Below are 17,901 nucleotides of genomic sequence, written 5' to 3'. Positions count from 1 at the left end.
TTAACTGAAGCAATGGCAGAATGAAGCCAGTAAAGACCTTTCTTTAGCAATGCGATCACATCTCTGTGCGTGGTATCTGGCGTGGTATGGAGGGAACAGAGGAAGCAGATGGCCTGCCCTGCTGCTTGCAGATGGCACGAAGAAGAAGGTGAAGAGGCTGAAAGACGGGACGCGACTCTTGTGTCAGAACGCAAAATGAGAGAGAGAGAGTCGGTGGACAACACATTCTAATACTTTCTGTGACTACTTCATTTCATATCGCTACGTGTGCCGAAACCGTGGTCACCCAGACAGGACGTTGAGTGGTTACTGTGCGATGTGAGCTCGCATGTCTACATGGTCTCTGTCTAGGTCATTAGAATAGTGATCACAGGAGCCCTATGCACCTGTCGGCTATGGCTCATGACTCCCTCCTTTTTAAAATATAGTTTTGGCTTTGATCCCACTCCATAGAATTCCTTTTTGTAGCGAAACATGAGGATCCTAAATTCTTCCCAAGAGTGGATGCCCACTGACAACCGTTGTGCCACCAATGCTCGTCTCTTTTTTTGCAAAGAAGCAAAAAAAAAGTCAGGTGATGAATAACCGGACTAGAAAAATATCTGCTCTAAAACAGCGCCACAAGTGTCCACAGGTTGTGTATGGTATTGCAACTCGGCCCCATTCACTACAGCACAACTAAGCTGCAATACCAGGTCTGCCCTGTAGACTGGCACGGCTCCGTTTCTGAAGGCGAGCGGAAATATTCTTCTAATGCTCAACCCTTTTAAGATGGCCTATTAAATCTCTAGGAGGAGACAAATGACCTTTTAATATTTGGAAGTATGCGTCCAGGACTTGCAGACTCCAGGACCATAACTCCCAACATTGAAATTACTGTACGCAGGGCAATGTTAAGATGCTCCCCCAATCCATCCCAAAAAACTTCCATAAATACCCTTCCCCCTTTGAGGCAATCCCATGAAAAACGGGATGGTCGGGGAGATCTGCTTAGGACTCCTGGCATGCTGTTCCCTATGTTGGATCCTCCCTACCCCCTGTGCTTTGCTTATTCCGTGGGGGATGGGATTGTCTTGGGTCTTCAGAAGGCTCAATGTACGATTGAATCACTGCAGCCATGGTGGACCTTCCTTAAATCCATGTTGGTGCCGTCTATGGTGTCTCGAGTCTGTCTACAGCTCCTGCTCCGTGTAATACGTCCCCGCTGCCTGTCGAGTTCATGTTTTCTAATCTCCATCCTCATTCATTTCAGGTTGAAAATTGGTGTCCTCGCCTGCTGTGGAGAGCTGCTAACCACAAAGAGGAAACGGATAAAAGGACAATGGTAAGACCGCTGATAACGCTCACTATTGACCCAACGGCGTGCGCATAGAACCTCCGTATTTAGATAAGGCGTTGGGGCCTAGGGAAGGCAGCCAAGGCAGGAGGTGCAAGTGGCTGCCATCGCTTTCTTCCAGGAATATCTGATGGTAGATTTAATCACCGCATTTTAAATGGCGATAATGATTGGATCTTGCCGTTAGCTGAGATTTTCCAGATGAGGCTACTTTCACACTAGCGTTTTTTGCGGATCCATCATAGATCTGCAAAAAAACGCTTCCGTTGCAATAATACGACCGCATGCATCCGTCATGAATGGATCCGGTTGTATTTCTTCCATAGCCAACACTGATCCGTCTTGAACACCATTGAAAGTCAATGGGGGACGGATCCGTTTTTTGTCAGAGAAAATGGATCCGTAACCCGTTGACTTACTTTGTGTCAGGCTCCGCTTCGTCAGGCGGACAGCAAAACGCTGCAGGCAGCCTCCAAAGCGGAACGGAGGCAAACTGATGCATTCTGAGCAGATCCTTTTTCCGTTCAGAATCCATTAGGGCAAAACTGATCCGTTTTGGACCGCTTGTGAGAGCCCTGAACGGATCTCACGAACGGAAAGCCAAAACACCAGTGTGAAAGTAGCCTAAAATAAAAGCACCAATCCGATGAAAATTCCCATTGTGGTGATTTGTAGGACTTAACACCACGGTTTATTTAAAGGCAATGGACATCTTTGCTATGGGAAAATCTTATATATGTTCAATATTTTTTTTTTTTTACTTGAGCTAGCCACTAAGTTTCAGGCTGCAATCTTAATTCCTTTATATAGGACATGCTCTATTTATTTATTTTTTTGCGGAATGGAACGTCTGACGCGGAAAACAAACTGCTCCATAGAAATGAATGGGTCCGTATACTATCCGCAAAAACAAAACGGAATGGACGCATAAACAAAATAGGTTTGTGTGCATGTAGCCTTACACTGACAAAAGGGAGATGGAGAGCAGAGCGTGACGGCCGGTTGCAGTACTGTTTGATTCAGAAGAAGCAGGGCTACCAGCTATATGAAGGACTTGCACAGACTCTCCAACAGCAGACGGGACATATGTAATGAAGACTATTTAGAATAGTAGTGTAAGTGGGTTTTCTGGGTCTAAGATATTGATGACTTTTTTCCCCCCATAGAATGGGTTATCCATATCACATTGGAGGGGTCAGACACCTGTCGCCCCCACCAATCAGCTGTTACCTGCAGCCACAGCTGAGGTGTAAAGCCGTATTGCACCTCTGTACAAGACCTAGTGGCCATTTTCAGGTAATGCAGCTCAGCTCCCAAGAATATCTTGGTCCTGGAAAACTGATTTTTTTGAATTTTGCATTTAGGAAGCAAATAATTGAAATGAAGTTTTCTATAGACTAAACCCTGCAAAATATCTGTGCATGCAACTGCAAATCTCAGACCGACCTATGGAAAATTAAGGGCCAAACCATGCACAATGAAGTTTTGTCTAGTGCAGGCTCCCAGGGATTTGACGAGAATCTGTCATACTCTGGCTAAAGTCGGTCTACTCCTTTACTGATCTTTTTCCTTACTGCTGGTGGACTGGTCAGAAGGGAAATAATAATGGTTTAGTGAAATAACTGATCACCAGTGCATGGCACCATTGTAGTCCAGGTAATTTAAAGTGTCTATAGAAGAGAGAACCGCGGCCACTGCTCACATGCCACCAGCGAAGTCAGTGGAGGCCGTTAATGGAAATAAGCTGCTCCAAGTGCCTAAGCACGGACTTATACCTTCCGGCGCTGCTCTGTGCATCTCACGGTCACAGTTGCTGGGTGTTGGCATGAAATATTTGTGGGTACTATAGTTCTCCAATTCATGGTTTTTCAAGTTTGGTGCATTGGCTGGTTGGCTTAGATCAGGGATGCTCAACCTGCGGCCCTCCAGCTGTTTCAAAACTGCAATGCCCAGCATGCCTGGACAGCCTACAGCTATTAGGGCGTGCTGGGAGTTGAAGTTTTGCAACAGCTGGAGGGCCGCAGGTTGGGCATCCCTGGCTTAGATTATGACCTTTGTACCACGACCTGTCCCATTGAGTCCAATAACATTAAATATTGGTTAAAAACTGATCAACAAAAATCCTAATAACTGGTTTCCAAGAGACCAACCTGCAAACAGAGTGCCCTACTACAAGGAGAGATGCATCACCATCTCGCATAGTAAACACGGATCCAAAACCAACTACCAAATCCCATAACAAATGTAAAAACTACAGAAAAACAGGTCATACATATGTTAACAGTAATAGGTCACGGTATCCCCATGACCAATTTACCTAAAAAAGACAACCTCAGAAAAAAACCTAAAACGGGTCCGCCTATGTATAATCGCACACGTACCCAATCAACTGAACAGAGCCACAAGAACACTATCGCCAAGCCTAGGGTGCCATGTCAATACCCCCGCTAATACATACCTACAAACTCATACCCCTTGTGTCCCGAAAGAAAAAGGGGATGGTGATATATCCAATTTGGAATTTCATACTTTTTCACCTGAGATATCGCTACTAAGCGTAAAAACACACAGCAGGTCCACACAAAAACTCTTCTCTTTAGTGAGGATATTATGGCAGGACGTGCTCCACTTAATTTACCGCCAACACAGTTCTCCATATACCCTCCCTCCCCTCCAAACCTGCATCCACTTCTCCAGTCCAATCTACATCATCAGACCTGGAAGCGGATTTGCTTCTAACAATACACAACCATACCTCCCCTGAGGACCACCCTCTCCTCTTAAGCCTGCCAGATCACACACAACCAGACCTCCCCTGAGGACCACCCTCTCCTCTTAAGCCTGCCAGATCACACACAACCAGACCTCCCCTGAGGACCACCCTCTCCTCTTAAGCCTGCCAGATCACACACAACCAGACCTCCCCTGAGGACCACCCTCTCCCCTTAAGCCTGCCAGATCACGTAGATCAGGTCCCCCAGACTGTGCCCAATATAAACTCAACAAAGAATCTTAATCCAGAGGATACCACAGTGGGCATTAATATTTCAGAACTCCATCCAATAGCGGGGCCATCTACTTCCTTTTTCTTTTTTAGCCTTGCCTCCATTGATCAGCCCCCAACACCAGAACCATCACCAATTTCTTCCAACCTGTGGGACGCAAATCTGCAAAAAGAAAAAATTCAGAAGAGGGTGTAGAGGAGAAAAGAGTAAAAAGAAAACCATAAAAATCACCAGAGAGATTGGTCCCCCAACATTCAGGCATTTTTAACCTATCCACCCACAAACCTACAAATTATGAAATTTCTCTGCTAGCAAAATGCCTATCCTTCTGCCCCACAGCAAAAATAAATAAGTTCGATCTATTCTTGGATCTGAATAAATTCATAAAGAAACTCTCCTTAAAAAGACATCTCAAAATTCTAAAACAGTCAACTAGAGAAATGCAAACTTGCCAATCCACCACAACGGATGCTGAAGATCGCGACCATCCTGTAGGCCTGTCATCGGGCCTTAGGCCACCTTCCAATTTCTACCCTTTACACCACAAGGGAAATTTCATTGATACGTTTTATTCGGTAGTATCAGATGAATTCCGCCGATTTAAACCTAGATTCTATTCCAAAACGCAACCTAAATCCCCCTGAAAAACCTTCAATCCAACCGAAGGATAATCATTTGAAATGCAGACAAAGTGGGAGGTATAGTTTATCCAAAATGGAGAAGACCATGTTAAAGAAGCACTGAGAATTCTATCGGACACCGATTACTTAAAGATGAACCCTCCCAACAGGACAAAGATTATACATTAAAGATTCCACTTCACTTATAATGAGACAGAAAATTATAAAATGGAGAGATGGCGATCGACGGCTGACTCTAGATGTGTCTGCTTTATATTCCAATATACCCCATAAATTAGGGATAAAATGCGCTGCAGATTTATTAGCCAAAGATGAATCTATGCCAACACGGCAAAAAGAGTTGATCACCAATAGTATTGAATTAATACGGAGTCTTGGCTGGACCTGTATTTACCGGGTTCTGATGGTTTTACTATGGGGGGCTCTTTGTCTGGGGGGCGCTGTATCCCTGCTCATATCGCAGTGTAGGATGTGACCTGCGTGTGACTGGAATGCTTCCGTATTACCTGCCAAGAGATTTCACGAAGGTGGTTGTGTGCAGTGTATGTTCCACCCTCCACCAACAGACGCAGCTGTGATGGTAATCGCACTTTTATAGGGAGAGTGCATACACTGCCGCGCTTCCCTCCCAATAGGCCTGCCTACATTTAACCAGTTAAGGGTACAGAGACACTGGTCCCGGAGTAGCAGTGATCCCATAGAAATGAATGTGATTGCCGCGCAAAATCCTACACTGCTGGATTTCTTGCGCATTTGCAGTGAACCCATTCATTTCTATGGGATCGCAACTTCTCTGTGATCCTGGCCATGACCAGTGTAGCCATACACTAAAGGGGTTGACCCATCTCGTACATTGGGGACGTATCGCTGGGATATGCCCCCAGTGTCTGATAGGTGCGACCCGCATCTATTTCTACATATGTTCTGTCAAAGTGAAAGAAGGCAGAGCACTCCCTCCATTCATTTCTATGGGAGTGTCAAAAATGGCCGAGCTTGTGCAGTCTGTTCTCCTTCGTGCTCTGGGACCTATCGGACATTGTGCTACCGATATACGCCCCCAATGTATGAGACGGTCCAACCCCAGTACCAGAGACTGCAGGTCTTGTATGCTAATGTTAAAGGAGATTACCATTCTGCAGCTCGCCCTCCGTTGGGTCGTTCTGACCATGACCTGGTGGTACTTGGTACACAGTATGAGCCTTTGGTTTGTTGACACCAGCACCCACTAGGATGGTGAGGAAATGGTCACCCGAGGCTGTGGGATCAGTGTAGGCACACGGTGGGATTTCTTCTGTGAGCCGAATAATCAGAACATTGAGAACCATATTAACTTCTGAGAAGATTCCATGATACCTCCTAAAACTGTCCAATGCCATCCCAACAATAAATCTTGGGGTTACTGGTTGTTGTAAATCTCTCCTTAATGAGAAGATGGCCATCTTTATTAATTTTCTTATTTATGTGATTATGTATTGCTCTGTGATACTACAATTTCCTTTTTGGGATTAAAACTAATCTTCTCTAGATCTTTGCTCCTTTATGACCATCCTTGGACGGTTTGCGTAGCTGAAAATATTTATTTTGAAGCAAGAGATGGCGGCCTATTAGCCCTTAACGTGTCATGAGTCAGACTAGTATCAACATTGTGGTTTTTGTTTGTTTTTGTTTTTTACCAGACCGAAATCCATACAGATTTTGACGAACTCTACAAAGTTATGTCCAGGCGTGAGGAGTTTCGCTGGATGACGCTGAGAATAAAGCGGATGGACGATACCTGGATAGAAGCGATCAAATCTCTGGCAGAAAAACAAAATCTGGAGAAACGGAAAAGGAAGAAGGTATGTGGGAGCTGTCGCCGCCATCATGGGAGTCTGGAATACTGCGAACTCCATGGTTCCATGGTGAAAGTTCTTGCTTAAAGGGTCTTGGAAGCTACTGGTTCTCCTTGTGGAGAGCCAACTGGTGTCTTACAGGCAATGCTACCTGGGAAAAGCCTGCAAATTAGCTCTTCTCCAGGATATAGGCATCTCCTCTGTAAGCCAATGTCCAACCCATTAAACTTTAACACGGCTCCTTCAAGACCCTGGATCTGCCTACAGAGATCTAAAGGGTGAATCAAAGTCCAGAGCCACCCAAAGACCTGCTAGACCCTTCACAGGCCACTAAAGTGACCATCTCTGTTACAGCTCACTTTCTATTAGTCCAATGGGATCTCCATAAATTATGAGCTACTCTCTTCTCCAAACCTAATTTTGAATGTATTTTTAAAAACTTTCCTAAAGGGTTCAGGTTTCTGACTTTCGACTCTCCCTATAATGGTCACATTGTTTGTCAGGTCTCGTGTCGTGTCAGAGACAGGATATTGCAGTCTTTGGTTTTTTATCTTTCAGTGACCTTTTAAAGACAAACATCCCTATTTACTTTTGTAAATTTCCTATGGCCAGACCATCGCTCTGCAAATCCGCTGCCGTTGTCAGTCGTGCCGCTTTTGTGCCGCAGCCTGGGTTTTCCCAGTAATAGTATAGTACTGCACTATCATGAAAGGTGCTGATCTTAACCACTGGTCAATGCTTGATTTATTTTTTTAACATTGGCCAAAGTTTTGTGCAGACTTATATTTCATGATACTTTGTAGAGGTCGGAGCTCCATTTTTATGATGCAGTGCGCCAATAGCCATAGAGAGGTATTCCAGTTAACCTCTATCCACTGAATAGGGCATAAATGTTAGATCAGTGGAGGTCCACCCATAACTAGACTGGGGGTCCCGTGCTCACCTATAAGTGGAGCAGAGTTAGCCAAGCGCTGTACCCGGCTATCTTTGGCAGACAAATGAAGCAGCAGTATGCATGCTCAACCTGTCGCTCCTTTCATACAGGGGCACGAGACCCCCCCCCCCCCACCTTTGTGATCGGTGAGGTCCCAGAGGTCAGATTCCTACCAATATAAGTTATCCTCTATTCATTGGATAGGAGATGGCTTGTTTTGGGCAACCGTCCTAGAATTTAGGCAGGACTGGTTGCCTCCACTTACAGAGCTGCCTAACGGGTTGAGGGGACAGGGCCACACTACACTGCTCTACAGTGGATGGTAATGATGTGATCCCGCCTAGGATTTGCCATCATGGCTGAGCAGCCTGACAGGAACGCTCACCGATGTTGTAGCATCGGTTGATGTGTGTAGCAACTCTGGAAGTGGAGGCAACCAGTTCTGCTCACATTCTAGGACAGCTTGCTGGTGGCCATTTAAAATCATTCCCGGAGAACCCTAAATATTTTTGGTTTCCTGCAGTCGCCACAAGGTGGAGCTCATGCATACATACCGATGGAACTGCATACTATTAAGCTCCCCCTAGTGGTGGCAGCAGGAAAACCAGAATTTTGTGTGTCAGAAATACAGAGCTCTGACTTCTATAAAGATATCTATTAAGAAATGAACATTCACTTTAAAGGGGATGGCGTCCTTTAAATCATAGGACGGTCATTTTCATTGGCCTCTTCTATCAGATCTTGAAGGCCCAACACATTAGCATATTATAATTACAAAAAGCCGCGCTCCCCGTTCCAGTTCACGGCCTCCTTTTTGTGTAATTATTCTACTGAAAAATCCAGAATTTCTTTCTTCTTTTAATAAATCACTGCTTGACGTGAGATAAGTTTCACAGTTTACCGCTCTCCTATTGTGATTCTCTGATCTGTCGTCTGTGAAATGACTTCCCTTTTGAGTCCACCTTCAATGCAATTACACAGAATAAATGGCTGCCCGAGTCTTAAAGGGGCACCTCTGTCACAAATCCTCTGTTCTCCTCTGACAAAGTCCTTTATAGTCCATCATTTTCTTTCTCCTCTGAAGGTTGCTGGTAAAATCTGCTCCACCCGCCAATTGATCTTGAATCCAGGGCGATCTTGGGAGAAGATCATATTTGCCGCCTTATGGCACAAGACGCCTACTTTTCTTCCTCCCTCCTCCTGCTACCGTCGGGGGGGCGGGGGTTCCGAATCCTGCCGATCAGCAGTTTTTGAAGAGGTGCTCACTGGAGCTTCGGTCTCTTCACAGCTTACCAAGCACAGTGCCGACATTGTATAGTGGCTGTCCTTGGTATTGCAGCTCACCCCCATTCACTTGAATGGGACTGAGCTGCACCTCGGTCATGTGACTGATGTACGGTGACGTCACTGGCTTCGATCAGCTGATCACCGGAAGTCCCAGGAGTTAGACCCCTGCCGGTCAGATACTGATGACCTAAGGATACGTCCTCAATATCAAACCCCCAGATAAGTCCTTTAAACCATGGGTGCGTGAAGGGGATTTGGAGCTCTGTGTCAGGACGGAGATTAGACCCTCTGAAGGCCGCATTATACAATGTATCATCGAGGGCTTTCTTCATTTAAATATGTTTTATTTAAGTCGTTTGTGGCTTGAATACATGGATGATGCATTTTCTCTCTTCTCTTCCAGATCCTCGTTCATCTGGGGTTACTGACAAAGGAATCGGGATTCAAGATAGCTGAAAATGCGTTTAGTGGCGGCCCGCTCGGTGAATTAGTCCAGTGGAGTGACTTAATTACATCTCTTTACTTATTGGGCCATGATGTCAGGATTTCAGCTTCAATAGCCGAGCTGAAAGAGTAAGAAGATTACGTTCAATGCTGAAACCGACTTCAGTGCTAAACCGAGCGAGATCGTAGACGCTGCTCCTCGCGGAGGCAGAATCCAAGAATCCCGGCCCTAATTGTCTATAAGGAGCTTATGGTCTTTAATAGCTGATTTTCAGTACGGTAGAAAAAGAGAGAATTGTCATCGGAATTCATAAGAGCTGGCAGAATTCCCTTAATCTGACATCCGTGGGACCGAGCAGGTTCCAGATTATCAGATACTTTAGTTATAGAGTATAAAACATCCTTGAGATTTCTGGAAACCAATGACTGATGATTATCATCAGAATTAAAGGGATTGTCCATTATTTTTCCTTTTTTTTTTTTTCTTTTCTTCTAAACCTGCCCCAGCAAATCCGTATTCGCCTGCTCCCTGTTTGGTTCCGACTCCCAGGCTATCTGCACAGACGCATCATGTGCACCGCCGCAGTCATACTGGCCACAGCAGTAACGTCAATAAGGCCAGTCATTGGCTGCAACAGCCCATGTGACCCCGTCTGTGCGGAAGTCCAATGAAGGCAGATTTCTCAACAGGTCCTGCTGGATAGGGGTTAGTTTTTTTTTTTGTTTTTTTTTTAAAGTGAAAAAACCTGGACAACCCCTTTAAAGGATGCCAGAAAAAACACAGAATATAGAACATGCTGCGAGTCTCGTGTAACGCAGAAATGCGTGAAAAACTACGCTCCTGTGCACAGACCCATTGGAATGAATGGGTCCGGATTCGGTGTGGGTGCTATGGGTTCACTTCACGCATTGCACAACTCGCTTGTTTTACCCCGCTTCTGGTCCCCCGCACTGCAGCTTTAAAGGGGGTTGTCTAATCGGAGACCGCCCCTTTCAGAATGCGGCCCTGGGACGATTTGCTGATCAGCCGTAGTCCCGCTCCCAAACTGCTGATATTGCTGGCGGATGCTGCAGATAGCAAGGCATGTCACCTGCGGCGCCCACTTAAGGGGCATTGTAATATTACATGTAATGCAAGGACTGGTTACTTCTACACAGTGGCTCTCCGTTCTAGGGGTCCCACTGTGATGTCCTAATAGGATGGCGATTGTCCATTTTAAGGTCATCTATTGTATAATCACTCTCCAAAGCAGCTTCTCATCTCCGTTATGATTTATATAGGACGTTTGCTGGGCAGAGCTCATCCATATGCCATTATCCCATCCTCCCCCGTCTGTACACGGTGTAATGTCCCCGTCTTAATGGGGACATTACAGTCCTCCTGTGCCCGACCTCCATGAAAGGTTAAGTGGTTGGCGACCAATATATATATGACTTTCTTCCTCTACATTCCCTCCGCGTCTCCATTAATCTGCAGCGATACATAATTTAGAAGAAGTTCACCTCTTAATCGGGGGAAGCCGGGCGCGGAGCAGCCCTAGAACTTGTTCATTTAGTAACATTATGTATTCTAGATTGGAAACGGATACAGAACGTCTATATAGTAATAACTTTAGATTTCTCGTTAATTAGGATCATGAAGAAAGTGGTGGGGAACAGATCGGGATGTCCTACCCAAGGAGACAGGGTGGTGGAACTCATCTACATAGACATCGTGGGACTTGCGCAGTTCAAGAAGACCCTTGGTCCATCCTGGGTTCACTATCAGTAAGTATGGAGCCTGAGATGTTCCTCATTACCGGTTAGAAGTCTTTATTTAGTAGAGGAGAAGCCACATTGCTGTATCTGCTTCACCCTGACATTGAGCACCCAATGTAGGAGGCCAATGCTGATGGGATGAATGCTTGTACTAGTCTACTTTTGGGGGGGGGGGGGGGGGTTGTCAGTCATGTGGAGTCTGTAAACTTGCACGTGGCTAGGTCTTCTCTCAGCTGAGCATTCGTCACAATTGTATCTGGTCTAGACAGTGCTCTGTGTGCTGCTGCTAGTTTGCTACAGTGTGTCAGTCTGGGGTCCCGGCTGTTTAGCTCATAGAGCAGGGATCAGCCGCCTTCAGCACTCCAGCTGTGGCGAAACTACGACCCCCATCGTGCACGCTTGCATGGCTGTTCTGAGACCTCTCGTAGAAGTGCATAGAGCATGCTGGAAGTTGTAGTTTCACAACTGGAGTGCCGGACCCTGTCCTAGAGCAATATCTAGACTGGATGCAGTGGTATTGACTTCTCAGCTGAGAGCAGGACAAGCGATGTACAGGTTTTACTGCCTATGAATTTAAACAGTGTTCTCATTCACTGACAGCAAGAGGAAGTTGAGACATGAAGTACATTACAAAGTTTTGCAGAAAATCATGAGCTCGCTCCTGTCACAATTCACTTCTGCCTCGGCCTTCAGTTCCTCATACATGGCAGAAGTGGTTTTCTAACGGTAGATTTGGAGGAAGTCTTTGGCAGTTATCGATGGTATGAGCACAGGTATAATCTACCAGAGTTCTGTCATTCCCTTTAAATCCAAAGAATCTCCTTTTGATGCCGGCAGGAATCTTGGTCTGATGAGAGGTGACCTGCCCTGTCGGCCTCCTCTGCAGTAGCTGTCGGTGTCTTGACATCTCTGTCTATTTCCTTCCACTGCTTCTGCAGCTCATAGAAATCCAGGGGTAGAAGTGCTTGGCGTGCTAGAACAGCTTCATGCCCCCTTAAAGGGACCCCTGGTCTAATCATCCATGGGCCCCTCAGTGATCAGGCATTGGTCATTTATCCTGGTGGATAGGTGATAAATATCATTTGTATGGGGGGGGGGGGGAGAATACTTTAACGCTAAGCATAGCATAATTTCATAGCGGATGCAATTTTTGCAATGGTGACCCATTTCATTGTATCTTCTAATTTGGCGCCTGTCTTCTCATAGATGCCATATTAAAGGAATTGTACTTTTTTATTTTTATCAATTGTTAATTTAATCCTTATAGTGTTGATTATCAACTATTTGGGATGATTGACTACTTTTACATGATCCCAGTAATCTGGCATTCTGTAATCCAGAAGGTCTGAATGTCCGGCATTTGTTTTTTTAGTACAGAATAGATCACGGTTATAGCGTCCTTCCTCTATAGGGGGCACTGATGGAGGAGATTGTTACATGGGTAACGGTGGAGAGTGTCATAAAATACAGTTAAGCACGTGCACCAATATAGATATATATATATTTTTTTTTTTTGCATTTGTCAGGTGTATGCTCAGAGTTCTGGACTCATTTGGGACGGAACCAGAATTTAATCATGCTCACTATGCGCAGTCGAAAGGACACAAAACTCCATGGGGGAAGTGGAATCTGAACCCTCAACAGTTTTACACCATGTTCCGTAAGTTTCTTTATTTTGTTATAGATATTATAGATATTGCTCATTTAATAACCTGAATTGAATTAGAAAAATCTGACTAATACGGCAGGCAGCAGATTGGGGTGTTTCCTGCTAGACTGCTTTGCTCAGTATAGTTATTGCTAGGCTGTTTTTGAGGCTTCCACAGTACTAAAGTGGTTTTCTATAGAGCTTTAGATCTAGTTGTATAGATATTGCAGATTTAATAACTGAAATGCATTAGCGAAATCGGATTGATAAAGCGGGCTGGAAGATGGCCGTGTTCAGTGTTCGCGGTGTCTATCAATCTTTCTAAGTTCAGCTGGTTGAGCTGAGTCTGGTTGCTAAGGGTATGCTGCCTAAATTCTTTATTTTTTTATTTATTTTTAATGGGCTTATCAGGCTTTGTGTCTTTACCAACCAGTCTGTATCATATCTTCAGCTCAGAGTCGTATTGGACAAGGAGACTTGGCAGAACCATGCCTTTTCTCCGTCTTGTTGCCATGGTGATCACATTTTGGTGAAATTTTTGCTGTGGAACCACTTTTTAAGTTAAAGCCATCCACACAATCCTATTGAAAGCAGTAAGCTCCTGCTCCGTGGCCAGGATTATAATTTAAGCAGGTGACACAGACTCCTCTGGAGAACGAGTTTATGTGATACAAAGCCCTTATCCTAGGGGAGCCGTCCTGATTCTTTGCCGCCTTTTTAATACATTAATTTTAATGAAGTACTGTAGTTTCCAATCGACGGTGAAAACATCAGCTAAGTGAATCCAAATTGCTTATTGATCCCCGCTGCTCGTTTTATGGATTTGTCTTCAGTTTATATAGACACAGAAGCCGGAGACATCAGACGAGGTAGCAACAACCAGGACATTGGATCCTCACCCTAAAATGATAAAGCCTTAGGATCCCGGCAGGTCACGTATACTCAGTGTGAAGCCTGTTGAATCAGACCTGATGTGGAGTTTGAAATATAATCCTCATTTATTAGGTGTAGTGGCTCTTTAAGGGATTGTGTACAATGGAAAAATTAATGATGGTGGTTGGGGGGGCTTTTAAAAAAAATAGTTTTGCAGACCTTGTTGCATCATAACAAGAGGTTATCACGTGATTAAGTGATAAATATCTGATTGGTGGGTCCCCCAACAGGGTCCCGAGCGGGTGAAGCGATGTTTGCACGTGTCTAGTGCCACTTCGTTAATCTCTATGGGCCTTCTGTGTCAGTGATGTGTGTACCTTAGAGACCTCCAAGAGGCTCTTTGATGGAGGGGCTCGGCTTCATCCTATCCCCTTTGCTGTTGGTGCAGGCCTCCCCTCCCCAGAGGAACTAGATTGTCAGCAATCGCAGGGGTGCAGAATTGGCCCAATGGTCACACCAAGGGCATGAAAACAGACTGGCAAAGTAGTTGGGGGGGCACAAAGTTTAGTCTTTTATCCTCTTCTGTGCGCCCTGCTGGTTCTTCATAGTTTTTTTGTGGTTTTTTTTTCCATTTGTTGTCTATGTACAATCTTTTGAATTTTTTTTTAGCCTTTTCATATCTTAATATTCTGTCTCTAACTGACAGGAGATATATATATATATATATATATATATTTTTTTTTCCATAACCGATATGGACGAGTAGATGGAGAAACGTTATTAATATTCTGCAGCGTTCCCCGCCTGAGACTCGCGAGCTCTCTGGCCAGTGATTCATTTTTCTGAAAACTTGTTAAAGTACAATTTACCCTTGAAATATATATTCCCCCGTCCTCCTGAGGTCACGGGAAACCTGCCTGCAGCACTGACAGCCGAAAATTAATACCAACTGACAATTGAAAGCATTTTCTTTCATTTCATCATAAAAGCGGGAATAGCGGGATTTATTTCCTCCGTTTTGACCTTCCCACACACAATAACCGCAGCCACAGAGAGGAGCGGAGGCTTCCCGTCGGTTACGAGTAGATGATGGGGAAGTTGTGCACAGGTTAGGAATAGAAGTATAGATTTTTATTGCTGGACAGTAATCCGATACCAGGTAAAATGGACATCACCTTATTTGTTAGGGAGTGATCTAGGAAAAAAATACTGCTGTGACTAGTGGGGGTCAGGGTTGGTGCTGCGAGTACTGGAGGGTAAAGGTAGGGGGGCTGTGTACTGATTACAATTAGCGTAATATATGGTGGCTTCTGGGGAGTCTGCTCTGACTATTGGAAGTTCAGGAACATGCTGTCACTGCTGGGGAGGGGGTAGGTGTGCTGCATTGACTAATAGAGCTGGAGTGGGAGACAATGCTGGGACTGCTGGTTAGAGTGGGGAAGATATGGTCGCTACTGGGGTAATAAGACAGTGCTAAGACTATTGGCAGTGGGACACAATTCTGTAACTACTGGGGGAAGTGAGACCATGCAGGGGCTACTGTGGAAGTGATGGACTATATTTTTTTAATTCTAGAGGAAGTGGTAGACATAAATGTGACTACTAGGGGGGAAGTGATAGCCTGAGCTGTTTCTTTTGGGGTAATTGGGAGACTATGCTTTGACTATGGGGGAAGTAGGAGACTATGCTGTTACTACTGCAGAAAGTGGGAGACTATGCTTTGACTGCTAGGGGGAATGATAGCCTATGCTGTCATTTTGGGCTAAGTGGGAGACATTGCTTTGACAAGGGGGGAAATAGGAGGCGAGGCTATGCTGTTACTACTGGGGAAGGTGGGAGACTATGTGGTGACTACTAGCGGGAAATTATAGCCTATGCTGTTACTTTTGGGGTAAGCGGGAGACGATGACTACTAGGGGGAAGTGATAGCCTATGCTTTTAATTCTGGGGCAGTGTGAGGTCATGCTTTGACCATCGGGACAGTGGGAAACTATGCTGTGACTACAAGGGGGAAACCGCGCTGTAACACTGGGAAAGTGGGAAACTTCATGCTGTTACTACTGGAGAAAGTGGGGGACTATGCTTTGACTGCTAGGGGGAATGATAGCCTATGCTTTCATTTTGGGGTAAGTGGGAGATGTTGCTTTGACAAGGGGGGAAATCGGAGGCTATGCTGTTACTACTGGGGAAAGTGGGAGACTATGCAGTGACTACTAGCAGGAAGTTATAGCCTATGCTGTTACTTTTGGGGTAAGCAGGAGACAATGACTACTAGGGGGAAGTGATAGCCTATGCTTTTAATTCTGGGGCAGTGTGAGGTCATGCCATTACCATAGATATTACCGTAGATGACTGCCGGATCCAGCTCCCCTCTGATATCCACTGCCAACCGATTTAGGGCAGAGGGCCAACCAATTCATTCAGGCCACCACTCTCATCTCTCGTCTCTGTGTACTGCCCCCTGCTGGAGGAATGTTGTGGTACAGCAGTCGCTGGCACTTACACTGAGATTTTTATATATATATATATATATATATATATATATATATAATAATCTGTGCCGTGTATTGCGGCAGTTACATTATGACAAGACGTCTCCGCTGTTCTTGTAGAGTCTGTGCTACGCTCTTGATGGCGTTCAAAGACAAATGAAATGCTAAAACGTTTTGCTGCGAGATTCCCCGTAGAGCGGAATAAACGTCCTTGATATTCACTGCTCTGTGTCTCCTCTGTTCCCCGGGGTACAGCTCACACACCTGACAACAGCTTCCTGGGGTTCGTGGTTGAGCAGCATCTCAATGCCAGCGACATCAGACACATGAACGACATCAAACGCCAGAACCAGTCGCTCGTCTACGGGAAAGTCGACAATTTCTGGAAGGTAGGTGGATTTTCATTTTAATGAGTTTAGTCCTTGCAGCTCCTGTGGCTTTTCAGAGGTTTTTAATAGAACGAGCGAGAGTGCCAAGTGTTTAGCATCTGGCCCCCGTGTATAGGGCGAGGGGCTGATTTCTGGGAAGACCCCCGGAAAAACATTTATTAGGGAGGGGGCTGACTTTGTGTGTGTGTGTGTAGGGATTTGACTGCTGGACTTTATATAGTGATGTGCGGCAGAACGGCGTATACAAGAAAATGTCACATGGCGCCAAAGAGCTAGCCCCAATTAAAGAGGAGCCAGACTTTCTTAAAGGGGCATTCCGGGCTATAACACTTTTCACTAATTCACTGGATACAAACAGTCTAGACGGCTAAACCGCAGGTATACCGATCCCAATGCTTGAAAGGGGTACTCTTCTTCTTTTAGTATCAGTCGAGGAATGGGGGCCTGTGTGTGTATAAATGTATAGCTTGGGCCTAAATGGACTTTATTAGTTCCACAGCTTTCTAATGAGCTGTGGGTTCAATCCCTCCAATTAGGATCTCCGTTTAATGTCAGTGAATGGTGGTGATGTTTACACCCAGAAGCTGAAATCCCCTCCGGATTATTCACAGCTGAGGGTTCGCTATAATGTCTCTGGTAGAAACGGTCCTCTGGGAGCTAAACAGTTAAGGCCACTTTCACGTCATTCCTGTTTTGAGATCCGTTTTTAGGGCCAATGTATTGTGAATGGGGTATGCTCCGTTCAGGATGTCTCTTCCGTTCCGGGACCGGACACACAACTGCTGCAGGCTGCGGTTTTGTGTCCAGTCATCGAAACGGAACAAACGAGATCGGCCACTAAAGACAATGCAAGTCAATGGTCCAGATCAGTTTTATTTTTTAGGTTAAAAACAGATCTGTCACCCATTGACTTGCATTGTTTTATTTATTTATTATTATTTTTTTCCATTCTGATTTAGCACATCCTGACAGAACGGGTGCATCCTGATGTGTTAAATCAGAGAGAACCGCGTTGGTCCGGTTTTGAGATCCTCTGGCGGATCTCAAAACGAGAAACCAAAACGCAGATGTGAAAGTAGCCATATTAGTACCTGCACTGATGCATTGTAACATGTTCGCCATTTGCGTTCCGATCTGGGATTATTGTATGCCTGGCAATAATTTACCGCTTATATCGGTACAGAAAGTGTTCGGTGGCGGGATTGTGGTCTGGGGGTTGCTCTTGATGGTTTGGCTCTTGGTTCCATTAAAGAAAAGCCTTG

The 17,901-nt window shown here is 45.2% G+C and overlaps 1 protein-coding gene and 1 long non-coding RNA gene across 7 annotated transcripts in view; one reads left to right on the top strand and one right to left on the bottom strand.

Moving 5' to 3' along the window:
• MGAT5 (alpha-1,6-mannosylglycoprotein 6-beta-N-acetylglucosaminyltransferase) overlaps nt 1–17,901 on the top strand; it is a 94,097-nt gene that overhangs the window by 63,165 nt on the left and 13,031 nt on the right. For all 6 annotated transcript variants that reach the window (XR_005780602.1, XM_040441205.1, XM_040441207.1 and 3 more), the window contains 6 exons: nt 1,253–1,324; nt 6,659–6,820; nt 9,439–9,608; nt 11,112–11,246; nt 12,764–12,897; nt 16,506–16,639. Coding sequence is in view for 5 of the 6 variants with exons in the window: in XM_040441205.1 (XP_040297139.1) it covers nt 1,253–1,324; nt 6,659–6,820; nt 9,439–9,608; nt 11,112–11,246; nt 12,764–12,897; nt 16,506–16,639 (807 nt within the window). In the remaining variant the exon portion in view is untranslated. The remainder of the gene's footprint in view (nt 1–1,252; nt 1,325–6,658; nt 6,821–9,438; nt 9,609–11,111; nt 11,247–12,763; nt 12,898–16,505; nt 16,640–17,901) is intronic.
• Nucleotides 1,061–11,094, bottom strand: LOC121008579. The gene is made up of 4 exons (XR_005780603.1): nt 10,628–11,094; nt 8,010–8,021; nt 3,957–3,964; nt 1,061–1,072 (listed from the first exon to the last, which is right to left on the bottom strand). It is a non-coding gene; the product is annotated as an uncharacterized LOC121008579 (long non-coding RNA).

This window comes from Bufo bufo, chromosome 7, assembly GCF_905171765.1.
Source record: "Bufo bufo chromosome 7, aBufBuf1.1, whole genome shotgun sequence".
In the NCBI taxonomy this organism is placed as follows: Eukaryota; Metazoa; Chordata; class Amphibia; order Anura; family Bufonidae; genus Bufo; species Bufo bufo.
This window is presented reverse-complemented; position numbering and strand designations above follow the sequence as displayed.